This window comes from Gallinula chloropus (assembly GCF_964237585.1).
Source record: "Gallinula chloropus genome assembly, chromosome: 19".
Taxonomy (NCBI): domain Eukaryota; kingdom Metazoa; phylum Chordata; class Aves; order Gruiformes; family Rallidae; genus Gallinula; species Gallinula chloropus.
In genome coordinates, this window is record NC_140104.1 from 2754346 (window position 1) to 2767305 (window position 12960).

A 12960-nucleotide genomic window follows, 5' to 3' on the forward strand; every position below is an offset into this window, starting at 1 on the left:
CTGTCGGGGAGAGGGAGCCCACCTGGGACCCACCCGTGTGGGAAGAGGAGCCCGCAGCCAGGCCCTGGGGGTAGGTGTTGGTGCCAGGATTGTGTGTATTCCCCCAGGTGAATGCAGCTCCAGCCAGACAGGGATGGTGCCCAGCCCGGTCCCTCTGCCCCAGGTAGGAGAAGCCATTTGGCAGCTGGGTGGTCACACTGCAGAGGAGGTAACACAGCCTTGCTGCCCACGCTGTGCCCACCCACCCCAGCGGCTCTGCTGCCAGCTGAAGGTCCCCCCCAGCTCTTGCTGGACCCACAGTAGCAGCTATGGTGGCTTCTGCCAGCATCGGTGTGCGCCGAGCAGCAGCAGCGATGGCAGCAGGGTGGCCTCTCCCCTTCAGTCACACAGCCACCCACCCTGGCAGGAGCTGGGAAGAGTTGCCAGTGTGGGGAGGCCGGCACCGTGTAAGCCCCCCCCTCTGCTTTGTGTGTTGTGGAGGCTGTTGGGTGGTGGTGTAACCAGCCTGCGAGCTGTCGGAGGGGCAGGAGCGGCTGGAGAGGACGGTGTGGGGCTGAGCCAGGCTGCAGCCCACACATGGCAGCAGCACAGCGGTGCTGGGAGCTGCAGCTCGCTGGGTCCCTCAGCGCTGGGCTGCAAGAACCCACCCTGAACTCCTTGTATCCCATTAACTGGGGAGTTTTGTGGAGTCCTTCCCAGGGGCACAACATGGTCCCTGCTGAGGGATGACTGCAGCACATGGCCGTGCCCACAGCTCCTTCCTTCTCCCTCCACCATAATTCCTTGGTGCTGAGACTGCCGGAGTGAGCTGGCATGCCCAGGCACAGGGACAGACCCTGTCACCTCCCAGCAGGGACACGGTCACTAGTGCCGGAGCTCAGACACCCTGGGCCAGCCTGACCCCAGCTGCCCGAGGCTGTGAGAGGAAGGACACGCCCCCGGCAGCATCCTGCCCGGGCCAGCAAAAACGCTGCACCCTGATCCCACGGGAGGGATGTGAGGCCTCCCCAAATCTGTTGGGTGAGAGCTCCAGAAGAGCCGGGTAGCTGTCTGCCAGCAAAGCAAAGGCTCCCCAAGCCCATCTCTCCCTTCTCACTAGCATCACCGTGTGGCCGCAGCTCGCCCGGGAGTCGCCCACTCATCCAGACACAGCTGCAAGGCTGCCAGAGCCGGTTAATACTCATTTACTGCAAACCCGACGGCCCGAGCAGCTCCTCTGGGAGCTCTACAGCGTGTAGAAGAGAAGAGATGATCCCTCAGCGCCCGTCCTCAGCCGGTCAGCCCAGCACAGGGAACTTGGGCCTTCTGTCTTCCCGCTCTCGCCACCGCAGCAACTGCCTCTTGCCCTCGAAGAGCACGATGCTGGCGGCAATGGCGGAGTTCAGGCTGTCCACACCGGGCACCACCGGAATGACCAGTCTCCTCCCCCCGGTGCTGGCAGCCAGGTGAAGCGCGTCTGTGCTCAGGCCGTGGGTCTCTCCGCCGATCACCACGGCTACTGGAGTCTGCGTCCAGTTCTCATAGTAATACTGGGTGGGCACCTCTGGGACGCTGACACTCGCTGCTTCCTCCTCAGGCTCAGGGGCAGCCTGGGGTTTGGGTTTCACAGGAGCAGAGCCAGCCCTGCCGGCTCCCCTGGGCACCGACACGGCCTCAGCCTGAGCGCTCGGGTCTTTGTTGTCGGCCACGCAGACCTGGATGCCGTCGGGAAGGTTGCTGGGAAGAGATTCCCAGTCCAGGTTGGCGATGATGGGCAGACGGAAGTGAGCTCCCATGCCAGCACGCAGCACCTTGGGCTCCCATGGATCCACACAGCCTGGGATGGGAGGGAGGAAAACAGTGGCATTGCCGTGACTTCCACAAAGCTGGACTCAGCAGCCGCTGCTTCCCGCAGCAAATCCTGCCTGGGCTGAGCCAGACTCTTGGGAACAACATCTTCAAACCCTCCTTATTCCCCAGATTGCTCAAACGAATTCCCAGCCCCGGGAAATGCCCTTACCTTTGGTGAGCAGCACTTTCTCACAGCCTGCTCCTGCTGCAGACCTCAGAATCGTCCCCAGGTTTCCCGGATCTCGGATGTTGTCGCAGATGAGGAGCAGTGGCAAGGAGCTGCTTAGCTGAGCGGCAGGGTAAGACATCTTGGCATAGTTGGGCTTGGAAAAGATCCCTGAGGAGACAGAGCGTTTCAGGATTCTGACTAACACACCCCAAGGTGAGGGCTGGCTGTGCCCAGTTTCGCTCGAGAAAGCGTTAGAAAACACACAGCTTAAATAAAGAAGAGAGAAGAGTTTGTGACTTAACATTTCCCAGCAGAGCTGGAGTGATGTGCCAATAAAAACGAGCACAGTCACCTTTGATGTACTCTGGGAGCTGCTTTCAGAGTTACCAGAGCAGGCCCTGGCAGATGGGAATTCTCCCAAGCCCTGCCATGCCTGACACACTGCCAGACTGGCTGGGGGGTCAGGAACAAAGGGTCGTTACTGACTTACTTCTAAGCACAAAAGAAGTTTCCCTTTGCACAGCGTAGTGACCGTTTCTAAGGCAACTCACCTATAAGCCCCTGAGGAGTGATGAGGTCAGACCAGGTCTTAATGTCTTCAAATTTCACCTTAACCAGGCTGGCTCCTTTTAGCTTTGCCTCGGGCAGCTCCTTCAGGTGCCCCACAGTGCTGAAGAAGAGCGTCTGCAGCACGGCTCCTGCTTCCAGCGCGTCCCCGATCAGCCGGTGACCCTCCAGCAGCACCTTCCCGTGATTATCCCGGAACTTCTTCGACTTGGCGATAGTCACGACTCTTCTGTGGAGAAGGGAGGCTGAGATAAAGGCTGTGACGCTCGGGACGCCTCCGGTCGGGCGTTTGCCAGCCACCGAGACCTTCACTGGGAAGTGCCCGGGCTGGGACCGGTATCGGTCCCCCCCCCCCGCCGGGCAGCCGGGGGGTGCTGAGGTGGATGCTCGCAGCCGCACCCGGGCCGCGGCAGGGCGGGGCGGGGCCTCCCACCTCCCCCGGCTCCTTCCCCGGGCCCCTCCCTCAGCTCACCCCAGCCTCCGGTCACCGGGCGCCGCCTTCTCGTACCACAGTCCCGGCCCGGCTGAGCTCCGCTCCACGGCCGGCGGCGGCGTGGGAGGCGGTTCCCGGGGTTTCCGCTGCGGCTCGGCCTCCGCCCCCCGCTCCTTCACCGGCGGCAGGACCCGCACGGGGCTCCTCCGCAGCGCCCGCACCCCGCGCCGCCCCGCCGCCTCCCTCAGCCCGCGGGGCCGCAGCAGCGAGCGGCCCCACTGCGGCGCCAGCTTGCCCAGCGCCGCCATCTCTCGCCGCCGTCACCGCGCCGCGCCGGGCGCTTTGGGCTGACGTCACCCGTCCGCCATGGGGGCTCGGCGGGCGCTGCACTTCGTCTTCAAAGTGGCCGACCGCGGCCGGACCGCGCGCTTCTACCGCGAGCTGCTTGGCATGCGCGTGAGCAGGGGCGCGAGGCGGGGGCGGACGGACGGAGGGGGGGTCGCTCGCCTCGGCCCCGGAGCTCCCCCGGCCTGGCTCCCCCCGGGCTCCTTCCCCACGTCGGGCTCCTTCCTTCCCCCATCCTCGGGCTGTTGCTCCTTCTCTACCCGGGCTGCTCCCCGCCTCAGGTGGTTCCCTCTTCTCCCCCTCCCCCTGGGCTGCTTCCCCTCTGCCTCCCCCTCCCCGCCTCCGGGCTGCTTCTCCCATGGGTCCCCCTCTACCCCCCGGCTCCGCGAGGGGACAGGCACTTTCCCCCCCGGACTGGCCCCCGGTAGCCGCGAGGGGATGCCGCCCTCGGTCCCGGCAGCGTTAAGCCCCGTGGCGAGCACTGAGGTAACAGGGAGACGTGTCTTTTCCACGCCAACGTCACTCTCGCCTCATCCCGTAGGTGCTGAGGCACGAGGAGTTTGAGGAGGGCTGCAAGGCCAGCTGCAACGGGTGAGTGGAGCCAGGGGCACCCTGGGCCTGGAGCTCCCATAAAATGCTGTCTGGTTCTGGCCAGCCCGGTGACATCATTGTGTAGGTATAGAGGGGTTGGGGTTCAGCTCTCCCCTTGTGTCCTGGTTTTGGTCAGGATGGAGTGAACTTCTCTTGTAGCAGCGGATGGAATGCTGTGTTTGGGAGTTAAAATGGGAGCAGTGCTGATAACAGCCTGATGGGTTTAGTTGAGTCAGACAGTCAAGGGCTTTCTCAGCTCTTCATATTTCCCTATTAATGAGAAAGGAGGGGACGAAGCCAGGACAGGTGACCCAAACTGGCCAAAGAGAGTATTCCATGCCAATTCCGTCCTGCTCAGTATAAAGGGGGCTGAGGGGAGGAGGAGGGGTTGGCTCCGGGACGCACGGTTTTTGGGGGACGGTTGGGTTCCAGGACGGCTCTGGGTGGCACGGCCTGAGCTGTGGGTCAGTGAGAAACTGCATTGGGTATCAACAGCTTCATAGATTTTTTGCTCTAAAGTCCTGTTAGCATTGTTATATTGTATCCTTCTGCTGTTCTAGTAAACTATCCTTATCCCAACCCATGGGCTTTTGGTTTCTTGGGTTTGGGGTTGTTATTTGCCCCTTCCCCCCCTCTTCTCCCCCTCCTCTTTTCCTTTAAAGAGAGGCAGCTGCGTGGGTCTCTGCTCTCAGCCAGGGTAAAACCACAACACCTTGCAGTCGTCAGTCTGCACTCTGCATAGGTACCATGTTTACATTGAAACACAGGTATCGCTGTGTTGCACCCGTGAACAGATATCGAGCTTCACCACGTTATTTCAGAGCTTTCCCAGAATTACACGCAGTTACACTGGGGTTTTTGCAGACCTGGAGCTGTCTGGGGCCTTGAGGTAAAAGCTCCTCCTAGTGCCCCAGAGTCTTTCGTCCTCAAGGATGAAAGAACCCTCAGCCTGGTGCCCAGCCACTTGCTTTTCCCACTTGACAACAAGAAAGTGCTTGTGTAATTCTAGCCCACGAGTACCTTGTCCTCGTGCCACACGAGCTCTTAAGGAGGTAGAATTGGGTTTTGTGGCGATGATTCTTCTCAAGTATCAGCTCCTTCTTGGCGTGAGGTTACTGGATTGCCTGTGCCTCTTCTTTACTCCACAAATGCCCTTCTTCCTTCAATCAAACGCTCATACACCTGGGTCTGAGTGTTTGTTTCTGATGCTCCTGACGATTCACCGTTGGCTGTTGCAGCCCTTACGATGGAAAATGGAGCAAAACGATGGTGGGCTACGGGCCGGAGGACAACCACTTTGTTGCAGAGTTGACTTACAATTATGGCATTGGAGAATATCGCCTGGGCAATGACTTCCTGGTAAGTACCACACTTATGCTGAGAGGGAAGATTCTGCTGCTAACCTTTGTTATTTGACTGATAAGGAGCCTGTTCAGCATACAGGTTGTATCAATTGCTTTTTTTAATGCTGCTTGGTTCCTTTAACATTTCCCGCCCCCCCCCCCCCCCCCCCCCCCCTTGCTTTTACGGTTGTCTCCAGATTGGAAGAGGAAGAGCTAGAGCAGCTTTGTGCTCACTTAAGATCCAGGAGGCGCTTCCTTGAGCACCTTCCAACTCTTAGCTGCTGTGTATTGTAGGACAGCTGGTGTTTGCTGGCAGATCTAACGCTGAGTGATTACCTAAGAAGTATCTTGCTGTAGGAAAAGAGTGTTTTATTTATTATTACTTATTTCTTTGTTGTTTCCTAGCTGACAGCCAGCGATGTTTTCCTGTAACGTGTTTTCTCATTGTTTCCTCTGAACAAATACTTGTGCTCCAGTTTCAGAGCACAGAATTCTAAATCCCTTTTCCTTTTAAATCCAGTTTGTTCCTGCTCATTTGTCAGGGCAGGCTCTGGAGAGGTAGGACTGAGGCACTGTCCACACTGTGAGATCGATGTGTGTCTGTTCTGTTCTCACCAGGGCATAACACTCGTGTCCAGCCAGGCCGTGAGCAATGCTAAGAAGATGGGGTGGCCCCTCAAAGAAGTCACAGCTGGTATTTTTGAAGCTGAAGCCCCAGGGGGATACAAGTTTTACTTGGAAGACAAGGAACAGCTCAAGCAAGGTGCAGCCTAACACAGATCGCTCTTACTGGTGTTTGAGAGAGACTTATGAGTGGGATATTGGAACGGGCTCTGTGTGTGTGCATGTCTCATGGCATGAAGCATGGTTTTTGTTACTTCTTACTTCTCAAGAATGTAAAACTGCATTTGAACTACAATATATTTGTCATTAATTTCATGTTATTTTGATTTCCAAGATCCTGTGCTGAAGGTAACCTTGGGTGTCTCTGATCTGCAGAAGTCTGTTAGCTACTGGTCTGATTTACTCGGGATGAAAATCTATGAGAAGGATGAGGAAAAACAAAGGGCTTTGCTGGGCTATGCAGATAACCAGGTGAGTCCTTAGACAGCTCTCCAGTTCTGATCTTTGAGAGCTGCATTTAATTGTGGAAACCTCTAATTTCCTGAGAACAAAATCTTAAGGGGGGGGAAGCTTTTAATTAAAGCAGCTGTGCATTTAATTCTGTGCATTTTACTTAAAGCCTGTATATACTTAATGGAATTTAAAAAAGAAAAGCAAGCTGTGGTTTGCTCTGGTAATATCATCGTTGGGTAGTTACCCAAGTGTGTGGCTAATTTTGAAATCACATGTATCTGTGAAAAGCTGGAGAGTGTGTAGCACCCAGAACAGGGTCCCTGTGAGTCAGGCTTCCCTTTTCCCTCTTTCAGTGTAAGTTGGAGCTGAGGAAGGTTGGAGGAGCGGTGGATCACGGGACAGCGTTTGGGAGGATTGCTTTCTCCTGCTCAAAGGAAGAGGTGAGGGTCACCTTCCCCTTACCCCTTTACCTGGGGCTGACTGGTGGGAGGGTCATTTCTACTGTTAGCAACACATCTTGGGTGTGAACACAACAATACTGAGCAGATGGTTTGTTGTGGGGCACTGTAAATGAGAACAGCCTGAGCACATCTCAGCTTCGTCTGACTAGGGCTGGGTTTTGTTTGTGTTCTGCTTTCAGCTGCCAAACATCGAAGCGCTGATGAAAAAGGAGAATCAGAAAATCTTAACTCCCCTGGTCAGCTTGGACACACCTGGCAAAGCCACAGTGCAAGTGGTGATTTTGGCTGATCCTGTGAGTAATACTGGAAATAGCGACTGAATTGGGTCTATGTTTCTCTCTGTCCCTGGTCTCTAACTTACCTGCTCTTAAATTTCTTCTAGGATGGCCATGAAATCTGCTTTGTGGGAGACGAAGCGTTCAGAGAACTGTCCAAGGTGGACCCTAATGGAGACAAACTGTTAGATGATGTGAGTAACAGTCTGAGATATGTAAAAGGGGAATGTCGGGAGGACAGACCCAGGCTCCTCTCAGCAGTGTCCAGTGATAGGACAAGGGGCACTGGGTCCAAGCTGGAGCACAGGAAGTTCCATGTGAACACAAAGGAAAATGTTTTCACTGTGAGGGTGACAGAGCTCTGGGACAGGCTGCCCAGAGAGGTTGGGGAGTCTCCTCTGGAGACATTCAAACCCACCTGGATACATTCCTGTGTGACCTAATCGAGGTGATCCTGCTCTGGCAGGGGGTTGGGCTAGATCTTTCGAGGTCCCTTCCAACCCTTTAACACCCTGTGATTCTGTGATCCCGTTTTGCTCTGGTATTACCAGAGCCTCTGTTCATTTGCTGCGGCAGAGAACATTGATTTTCAGAGCCTGCTTTCCTTGCTAGCCCATAAAACCCGATGTATCCCTCAGAACAGCTTTCCTCCAGGTTGAGCAGTGTCCTTGCTATCAGTCTGGGTGTGGGACAGACCAGTGAGCGGGAGGAGCTGGGTGTCTGGCGAGGAGCTGGGTGTCTGGCGACTCGGCTGCGGCTCTGAACACCCGAACACTTTCCTTCCCGCAGGCCATGGCAGCTGACAACAGTGACAAGTGGTTCGCTGCCCAGAAGAAGAAGAAGGCTGCTGCTTAGCTGGGGGAAGGGACCAGCCTGCTCCTCCGTGCCTTGGCTTTCGTTGAGCGGAGTGCCAACACTTTAATCCCTTCCAGCACGAGGGCGCAGCCCTGTCCCGTGCCAGTTGGTGTGTTTGACATTCACATCTCTTCCTGACAGCCAGCATGTTCCCCTTCAGAAAATTCAGGCTGTGCCCAAGCAGGGCAGAGCCTCCCGTTTCCATGGTGGTAGACTTGAAGTTGCTAGGTTCATTACGGTATCTTAATTCTCTAACTAATTTGCTTTAGCCATCCTGGATTTGCTGCTCAGAAGAGATTTCCAGGTGAGACACACACTAAGACACATGAACATTCCCCTCTGGAACAATCCTTACTGTACTAATGTGACATTAAACAGGCAGAGTCCCTTGCTGGGATTTTGGGGGTTGGAGCTTTTTGGTTTGATGATGATTGTCAAGCACCAGCTGATCAAATTAGGGATGTCATGGCTGAGCTGCACCCTGGAACCTGGCGCTGCTGCTTGCCAGCGTAGCCCTTAAGTGAGTAAAAGCAGTTCTGGAGGATGGGTTGAGTGTGCCCTTCCCACCGAGTGCTGGTGCTCTGTTCCCTGCACCCTTCTGCCCCGTGCCAGGGTTCCCTGTACCCCTCTGCCTGGAGCTGGGGTTCCATTCCCGGCACCAGGGCTCCCCATTCCCCGCCCCGCTCTGCCCGGAGCTGGGGCTCCATTCCCCGCACCGGGGCTCCCCATTCCCCGCCCCACTCTGCCCGGAGCTGGGGCTCCATTCCCCGCACTGGGGCTCGGTTCCCCGCCCCGCTCTGCCCGGAGCCGGTGCTGCCCGTTGCCGGGGCTCGGTTCCCCGCACTGGGCTCGGTTCCGTGCGCCACTCTGCCCGGATCAGGGGCTCCCCGTTGCCGGGGCTCAGCTCCCCGCCCCGCTCTGCCCGTTGCCGGGGCTCCATTCCCCGCACCGGGGCTCGGTTCCCCGCGCCGCTGTGCCCGTTGCCGGGGCTCCATTCCCCGCACCGGGGCTCGGCTCCCCGCCCCGCTCTGCCCCATCCCGGTGCTGCCCGTTCCTCGCACCGAGTAATCCCAGGAAGGCCATGGCCGCCAGGGGGCGCTGCGGGCGGGGGCGGGGCTGCCCACCCTGACGTCAGAGCGCGCCAGCCTTGCCTGGGCCACGCCGCCGCCATGGAGCCCGGTGGGTACGGGAGCGGGAGCCGGGATGGGGCGTCTGGGTGGGGGGGGGGGTGGGGGTTGGATGGGGACGGACGCGGTCGGTGCCGAGCCCGGCTAACGGTGTCTCCGCGCAGGGCCCTGGGGAGTGTGCGAGGAGACGGCCATCCTGCACGGCGGGTTCCTGCTGGCCGCCCGCCTGATCCAGCCGCGGCCGCTGCGGGAGCTGCGCAAAGCCGACTGGCCCCGCGTGGGACCCCCCATCACCGACGCGCTGCGGGAGATCGGGGCGCGCTGCCCCTCGCCGCTGCGGCACAGCCTCTGGAAGGAGGAGGCTGTGGCCATCGTCTGGGCTAAAGTCCTGCTGCCCGGCCCGGCGCCCGCCTCGCTGGACCGGGGCTGGAAGGAGGACGGCTTCTTCTCCATCGGCATGATGATCCCCGACGTGAACCGCACCGTCCTCTTCGAGCTGGTCAAAGCCCTGGGGGAGCCCCGGCTCTTGGCGGGGCTGCTGCTGGCGCTGCCTCGGGGCGTGCGCCGGAGCGAGCTGGAGCGCTTGGTGGAGTACGTCGCCTGTGAGACGTCCCCGTCGGACACCGGGCTCCTCTTGGACGTGTGGTGGGAGGTGATGAAACACAAGGAGGGACGGGAAGATGAAACGGTCTCCGCCTTCAGCGCGCTGGTATCTCAGCATGGCTGCGAGTCCTCTCTGGATGACGGTCTCCAGCCCCCAAAGAGGTTCAAGGGTGACCCTGGCTGTCTGAGTGACCCCGCTGCTGCTACCGACCTGCTCGTGGTCCTGATAGAGGGGTTAAAGCAGATCTACAGCAGCATCGTCCTGCCCCACGTGAGGTGCTATGCCTTGGCCAACCTGGTGGAGCTGCTGACCATGTTCTCCGAGCTAGAGCCGAAGGGCAGCCCCCTCCCTGTCGCTGAGTACCTGGGCAAGGTCAGCTCTGTGGTCAGCCTCTGGACCAGCGACACCGAAAGCCAGTTCCACAGCAGGGAGCTGGATGAGAAGGTGAAGGAGGCAGAGAGAAGCCTGAACCTCCTGCCTGTGGCCAAGCTCTCTCGTGAGGAGCTCTTTGTTGGCTTGGACTTTCTCTGCAGCTTGTTGCATGCTTGGGGAGAGGAGCTGCAGGGCACCCTGAACAGCTCTGAGGGGCTCTGCTACGAGAGCTACCGGCTCCTGGATGCTCTTACCACTTTTGAGAAGAACCTGGTTTGCTTCTCAGAGACTAGTGACCTCAGTGAGGATGAGACACGTGTAGCATTAGAGCTGACACAGATCACCAAGGACTTTCTCAAGGAGATCAGCATCAGCCTGAAGAGTGAGGATTTGGACACCAGCCTTGTCTCTGCAGTGGCCACAACGATCATTGAGCAAAAGCTGGACCGACATGTGGAGATGTGCTCTGTTTTTGTTTCTGAAAAGACCTGGGCCTTTTCCAAGGACTGGGTTGACTGCCTTGTGACAAGCAAAGCTCTCTTCCAGAAACCAGAGCTGGTTTTGAAATTGCTGGAGATGCTGGTGAACTTTGCCACATCCCACCAAGATAAAGAGGCCCAAGTGCTGCAGATGCGAGTGACTGAAACCATCCTGGAGTGTTATACTGAGCTTTCGTTGGGTGACAAAAACGAAGTGATCTCAGGCGTCCTGGCATCCTGGGGGGGACCAGGCCTGTCCCTGAACCTGCAGGTTGTCATGGAGGGCTTCCAGGAGGATCTGAATGTGACTTTCAACCAGATCACCAAGAGTGTGTCTGATCAAGGCCTGGCCAGGGCTGTGGCTTCTGTGGCCAGGCTCGTGCTGCTCTACCCTGAAGCCACCGTGAAGCAGGTTTGTAATCTTGCTGTAGTCAACCTAGGGGCACACCAGTTCCTCGCGCAGATCCTGTGCTCCTTCCCAGCACTGAGCTTCCTGGAGACCCACAATGATCCAGACAGGCCACGCAGCCTGGTGGGGAGGTGTCTGGAGGAGGCAGTGTGGGGGAGGCTTTCCACTGCAAGGGAAGAGGAGCAGTTCCTTGAGTTCCTGACCTTTCTCATGCAGCCGAGCTCAGGTGCCCCACTTGTGTCGCCTGCAGAGGTAACCAGAGCCTTTGTCCTTCCCTATTTGAAGTCAGACTCTGCTCAAATTGAGCTGAGCCTGCAGATCCTCAGTAAGGTTTTGGGGATACAGTCCTCTTCAGAAGAGCACTGGATCAAGTCCTGTCACCCGTTCCCACTTCTCCTCAGCATCTGCAGGCTTCTGGATGGTTACATAAAGTATTGGCATCAGCCGAGGGACCAGCTCTTCCCTTTGCTGGAGGTCAAAGACCTGCTGCTGAACATCCTCTGCCAGCTCTGTGAGGTGGTAAGACCAGAAACTGCCCCCTCCCCGGAGCTGTGGGTCCAGTCTCTGGCTTGGCTTCACCGGAAGGTGGCATCACTGGACTGGACTGTTGGTCTTCGGCTGAAGAAGCTTTATGGAGACCACTTCAAGAACGAGGTCCCAGCAACACTGTTTGAGATCTGCATGCTTCCTGAGGACGAGTGGACATCCCGGCCCTTGCCAGCCTATGGACCGGGCAGCGGGCTCCTGGCATGGATGGAGTGCTGCTGCGTGTCCACAGCGCTCAGGGAGACGATGCTGACGCTCCTCGTGGTCAACGTGGACAACCCTGAAGAAGTGAATCTCTTCAGCAAAGGGTTCCTGGTAGCCCTCATACAGGTCCTCCCTTGGTGCAGCCAAAATGAGTGGAAGGGGCTCACGCACGTGGTCGAAAACCTGCTGCAGAGACAAGTCCTGCACGTGCCGTACACGCTGGAGTACATACAGTACATGCCCCTGCTCAACCTCCGGCCCTTTGCCAGCTACCTCCAGTTCTCCGTGCTCTTCCTGCGGGGCTTCCAGCTCCTCTGCAGCTCCAGCTGTTCCACCTGGCTGCCGGCAGAGGCTTGGCTCCACGTGGTCCAGCTGTACTGCAGCAGCCTGGCAGACCTGCTGGAATCCATCAAGAGCACTGCAGGGCCCCCCTCGCACCCCACCGAGGACAGGGCCTCCGTAGAGGAGGTGTCCTTCATCTGCATCCAGATGTTTTGCCATCTGCTGCACGTTGCTGCCATGCTGCCGGGCAATGGGTGCAGCGAGCCGCTGGTGGTGATGGCCTTGGAGCTTCTCTCGCAGTACGAGACCTTCAGCAGCGCCGATACGTCCCCCAGCAACAGGCTGCGGAGAGCCAACGAGATGCACTTCCTGGAGTCCATCGTGGACAACGTCAGTGACGAGGCGCTGCGTGGCGTCCTCCTGCAGAAGCTCAGCAAGCTGGGAGCCTGCTCGGCAGCAGAGCTGGCTTGAGGAGCTTGGAGAGGGTGACAGGAGAACACCCACCCTCCCTCGGGACCCCTTATGTGCACAGGTTGTAAGTGCTGTAATAAACCCCTTCTGACTTCTGTGTTTTCTTCCAAGCCATCCACGCAGGTTTTCTTCTTCCACCCTGTGAAGGTGGGTGGGAACAGGGGGAATAGCTGTGCTGGGAGCTGTTCTGAGCTGAGAACAGTGAGCTCAGCCTTACCTGCGGGCAGTCTGCATCTACAGAGAGCCTCCAGCATCAGGGAAATGATTTCCCTCTGGCTTCCCTGCCACCACCTCTCTTCTAGCTATTCCCGAGCGGATTGCTGGCTTCACATGTGCTGCCAGAGGCCGGGAAGCAAGTCAGGTGAGTTCAGGACTGGCAGGAACCTCTGACAAATTGGATGCTTTGCTTCTGCCCAGAGGTGGAGGTGCAGCAGTAACCCCGTGTCTTCCCACCCCCACCCAGAAAGGAACGGCACGTGGGAGAAACGTCCAGTGGGGTGACTCAGAGAGGAAATCTTTA

At 57.9% G+C, this 12960-nt stretch overlaps 3 protein-coding genes across 4 annotated transcripts; 2 read left to right on the forward strand and 1 right to left on the reverse strand.

Moving 5' to 3' along the window:
• Positions 1 to 1174: 1174 nt before the first annotated feature.
• On the reverse strand, positions 1175 to 3307 carry MRM3 (mitochondrial rRNA methyltransferase 3; the record flags this gene model as incomplete). Its single annotated transcript, XM_084273157.1, has 4 exons — positions 1175 to 1816; positions 2000 to 2167; positions 2551 to 2795; positions 3039 to 3307. The coding sequence occupies 4 exons, from the start codon at positions 3305 to 3307 to the stop codon at positions 1278 to 1280; spliced, it is 1221 nt and encodes a 406-aa protein (XP_084129283.1). The 3' UTR covers positions 1175 to 1277.
• A 49-nt stretch (positions 3308 to 3356) lies between these two features.
• Positions 3357 to 8475, forward strand: GLOD4 (glyoxalase domain containing 4). 2 transcript variants are annotated; one of them, XM_084272974.1, is made up of 10 exons: positions 3357 to 3455; positions 3886 to 3935; positions 5174 to 5294; positions 5897 to 6041; positions 6237 to 6373; positions 6709 to 6795; positions 6996 to 7109; positions 7199 to 7285; positions 7881 to 7989; positions 8194 to 8215. In XM_084272974.1, exons 1-9 carry the CDS (start codon positions 3366 to 3368, stop codon positions 7944 to 7946), a joined length of 897 nt encoding a protein of 298 aa, XP_084129100.1. In that variant the 5' UTR covers positions 3357 to 3365; the 3' UTR covers positions 7947 to 7989; positions 8194 to 8215. The 2 variants fall into 2 exon arrangements, with proteins under 2 accessions (XP_084129100.1, XP_084129099.1); XM_084272973.1 differs by having other exon boundaries at positions 7881 to 8475.
• Positions 8476 to 9115: 640 nt separating this feature from the next.
• On the forward strand, positions 9116 to 12541 carry GEMIN4 (gem nuclear organelle associated protein 4; the record flags this gene model as incomplete). The annotated part of the gene is made up of 2 exons (XM_084273066.1): positions 9116 to 9125; positions 9238 to 12541. 2 exons carry the CDS (start codon positions 9116 to 9118, stop codon positions 12438 to 12440), a joined length of 3213 nt encoding a protein of 1070 aa, XP_084129192.1. The 3' UTR covers positions 12441 to 12541.
• Between the last annotated feature and the right edge of the window lie 419 nt (positions 12542 to 12960).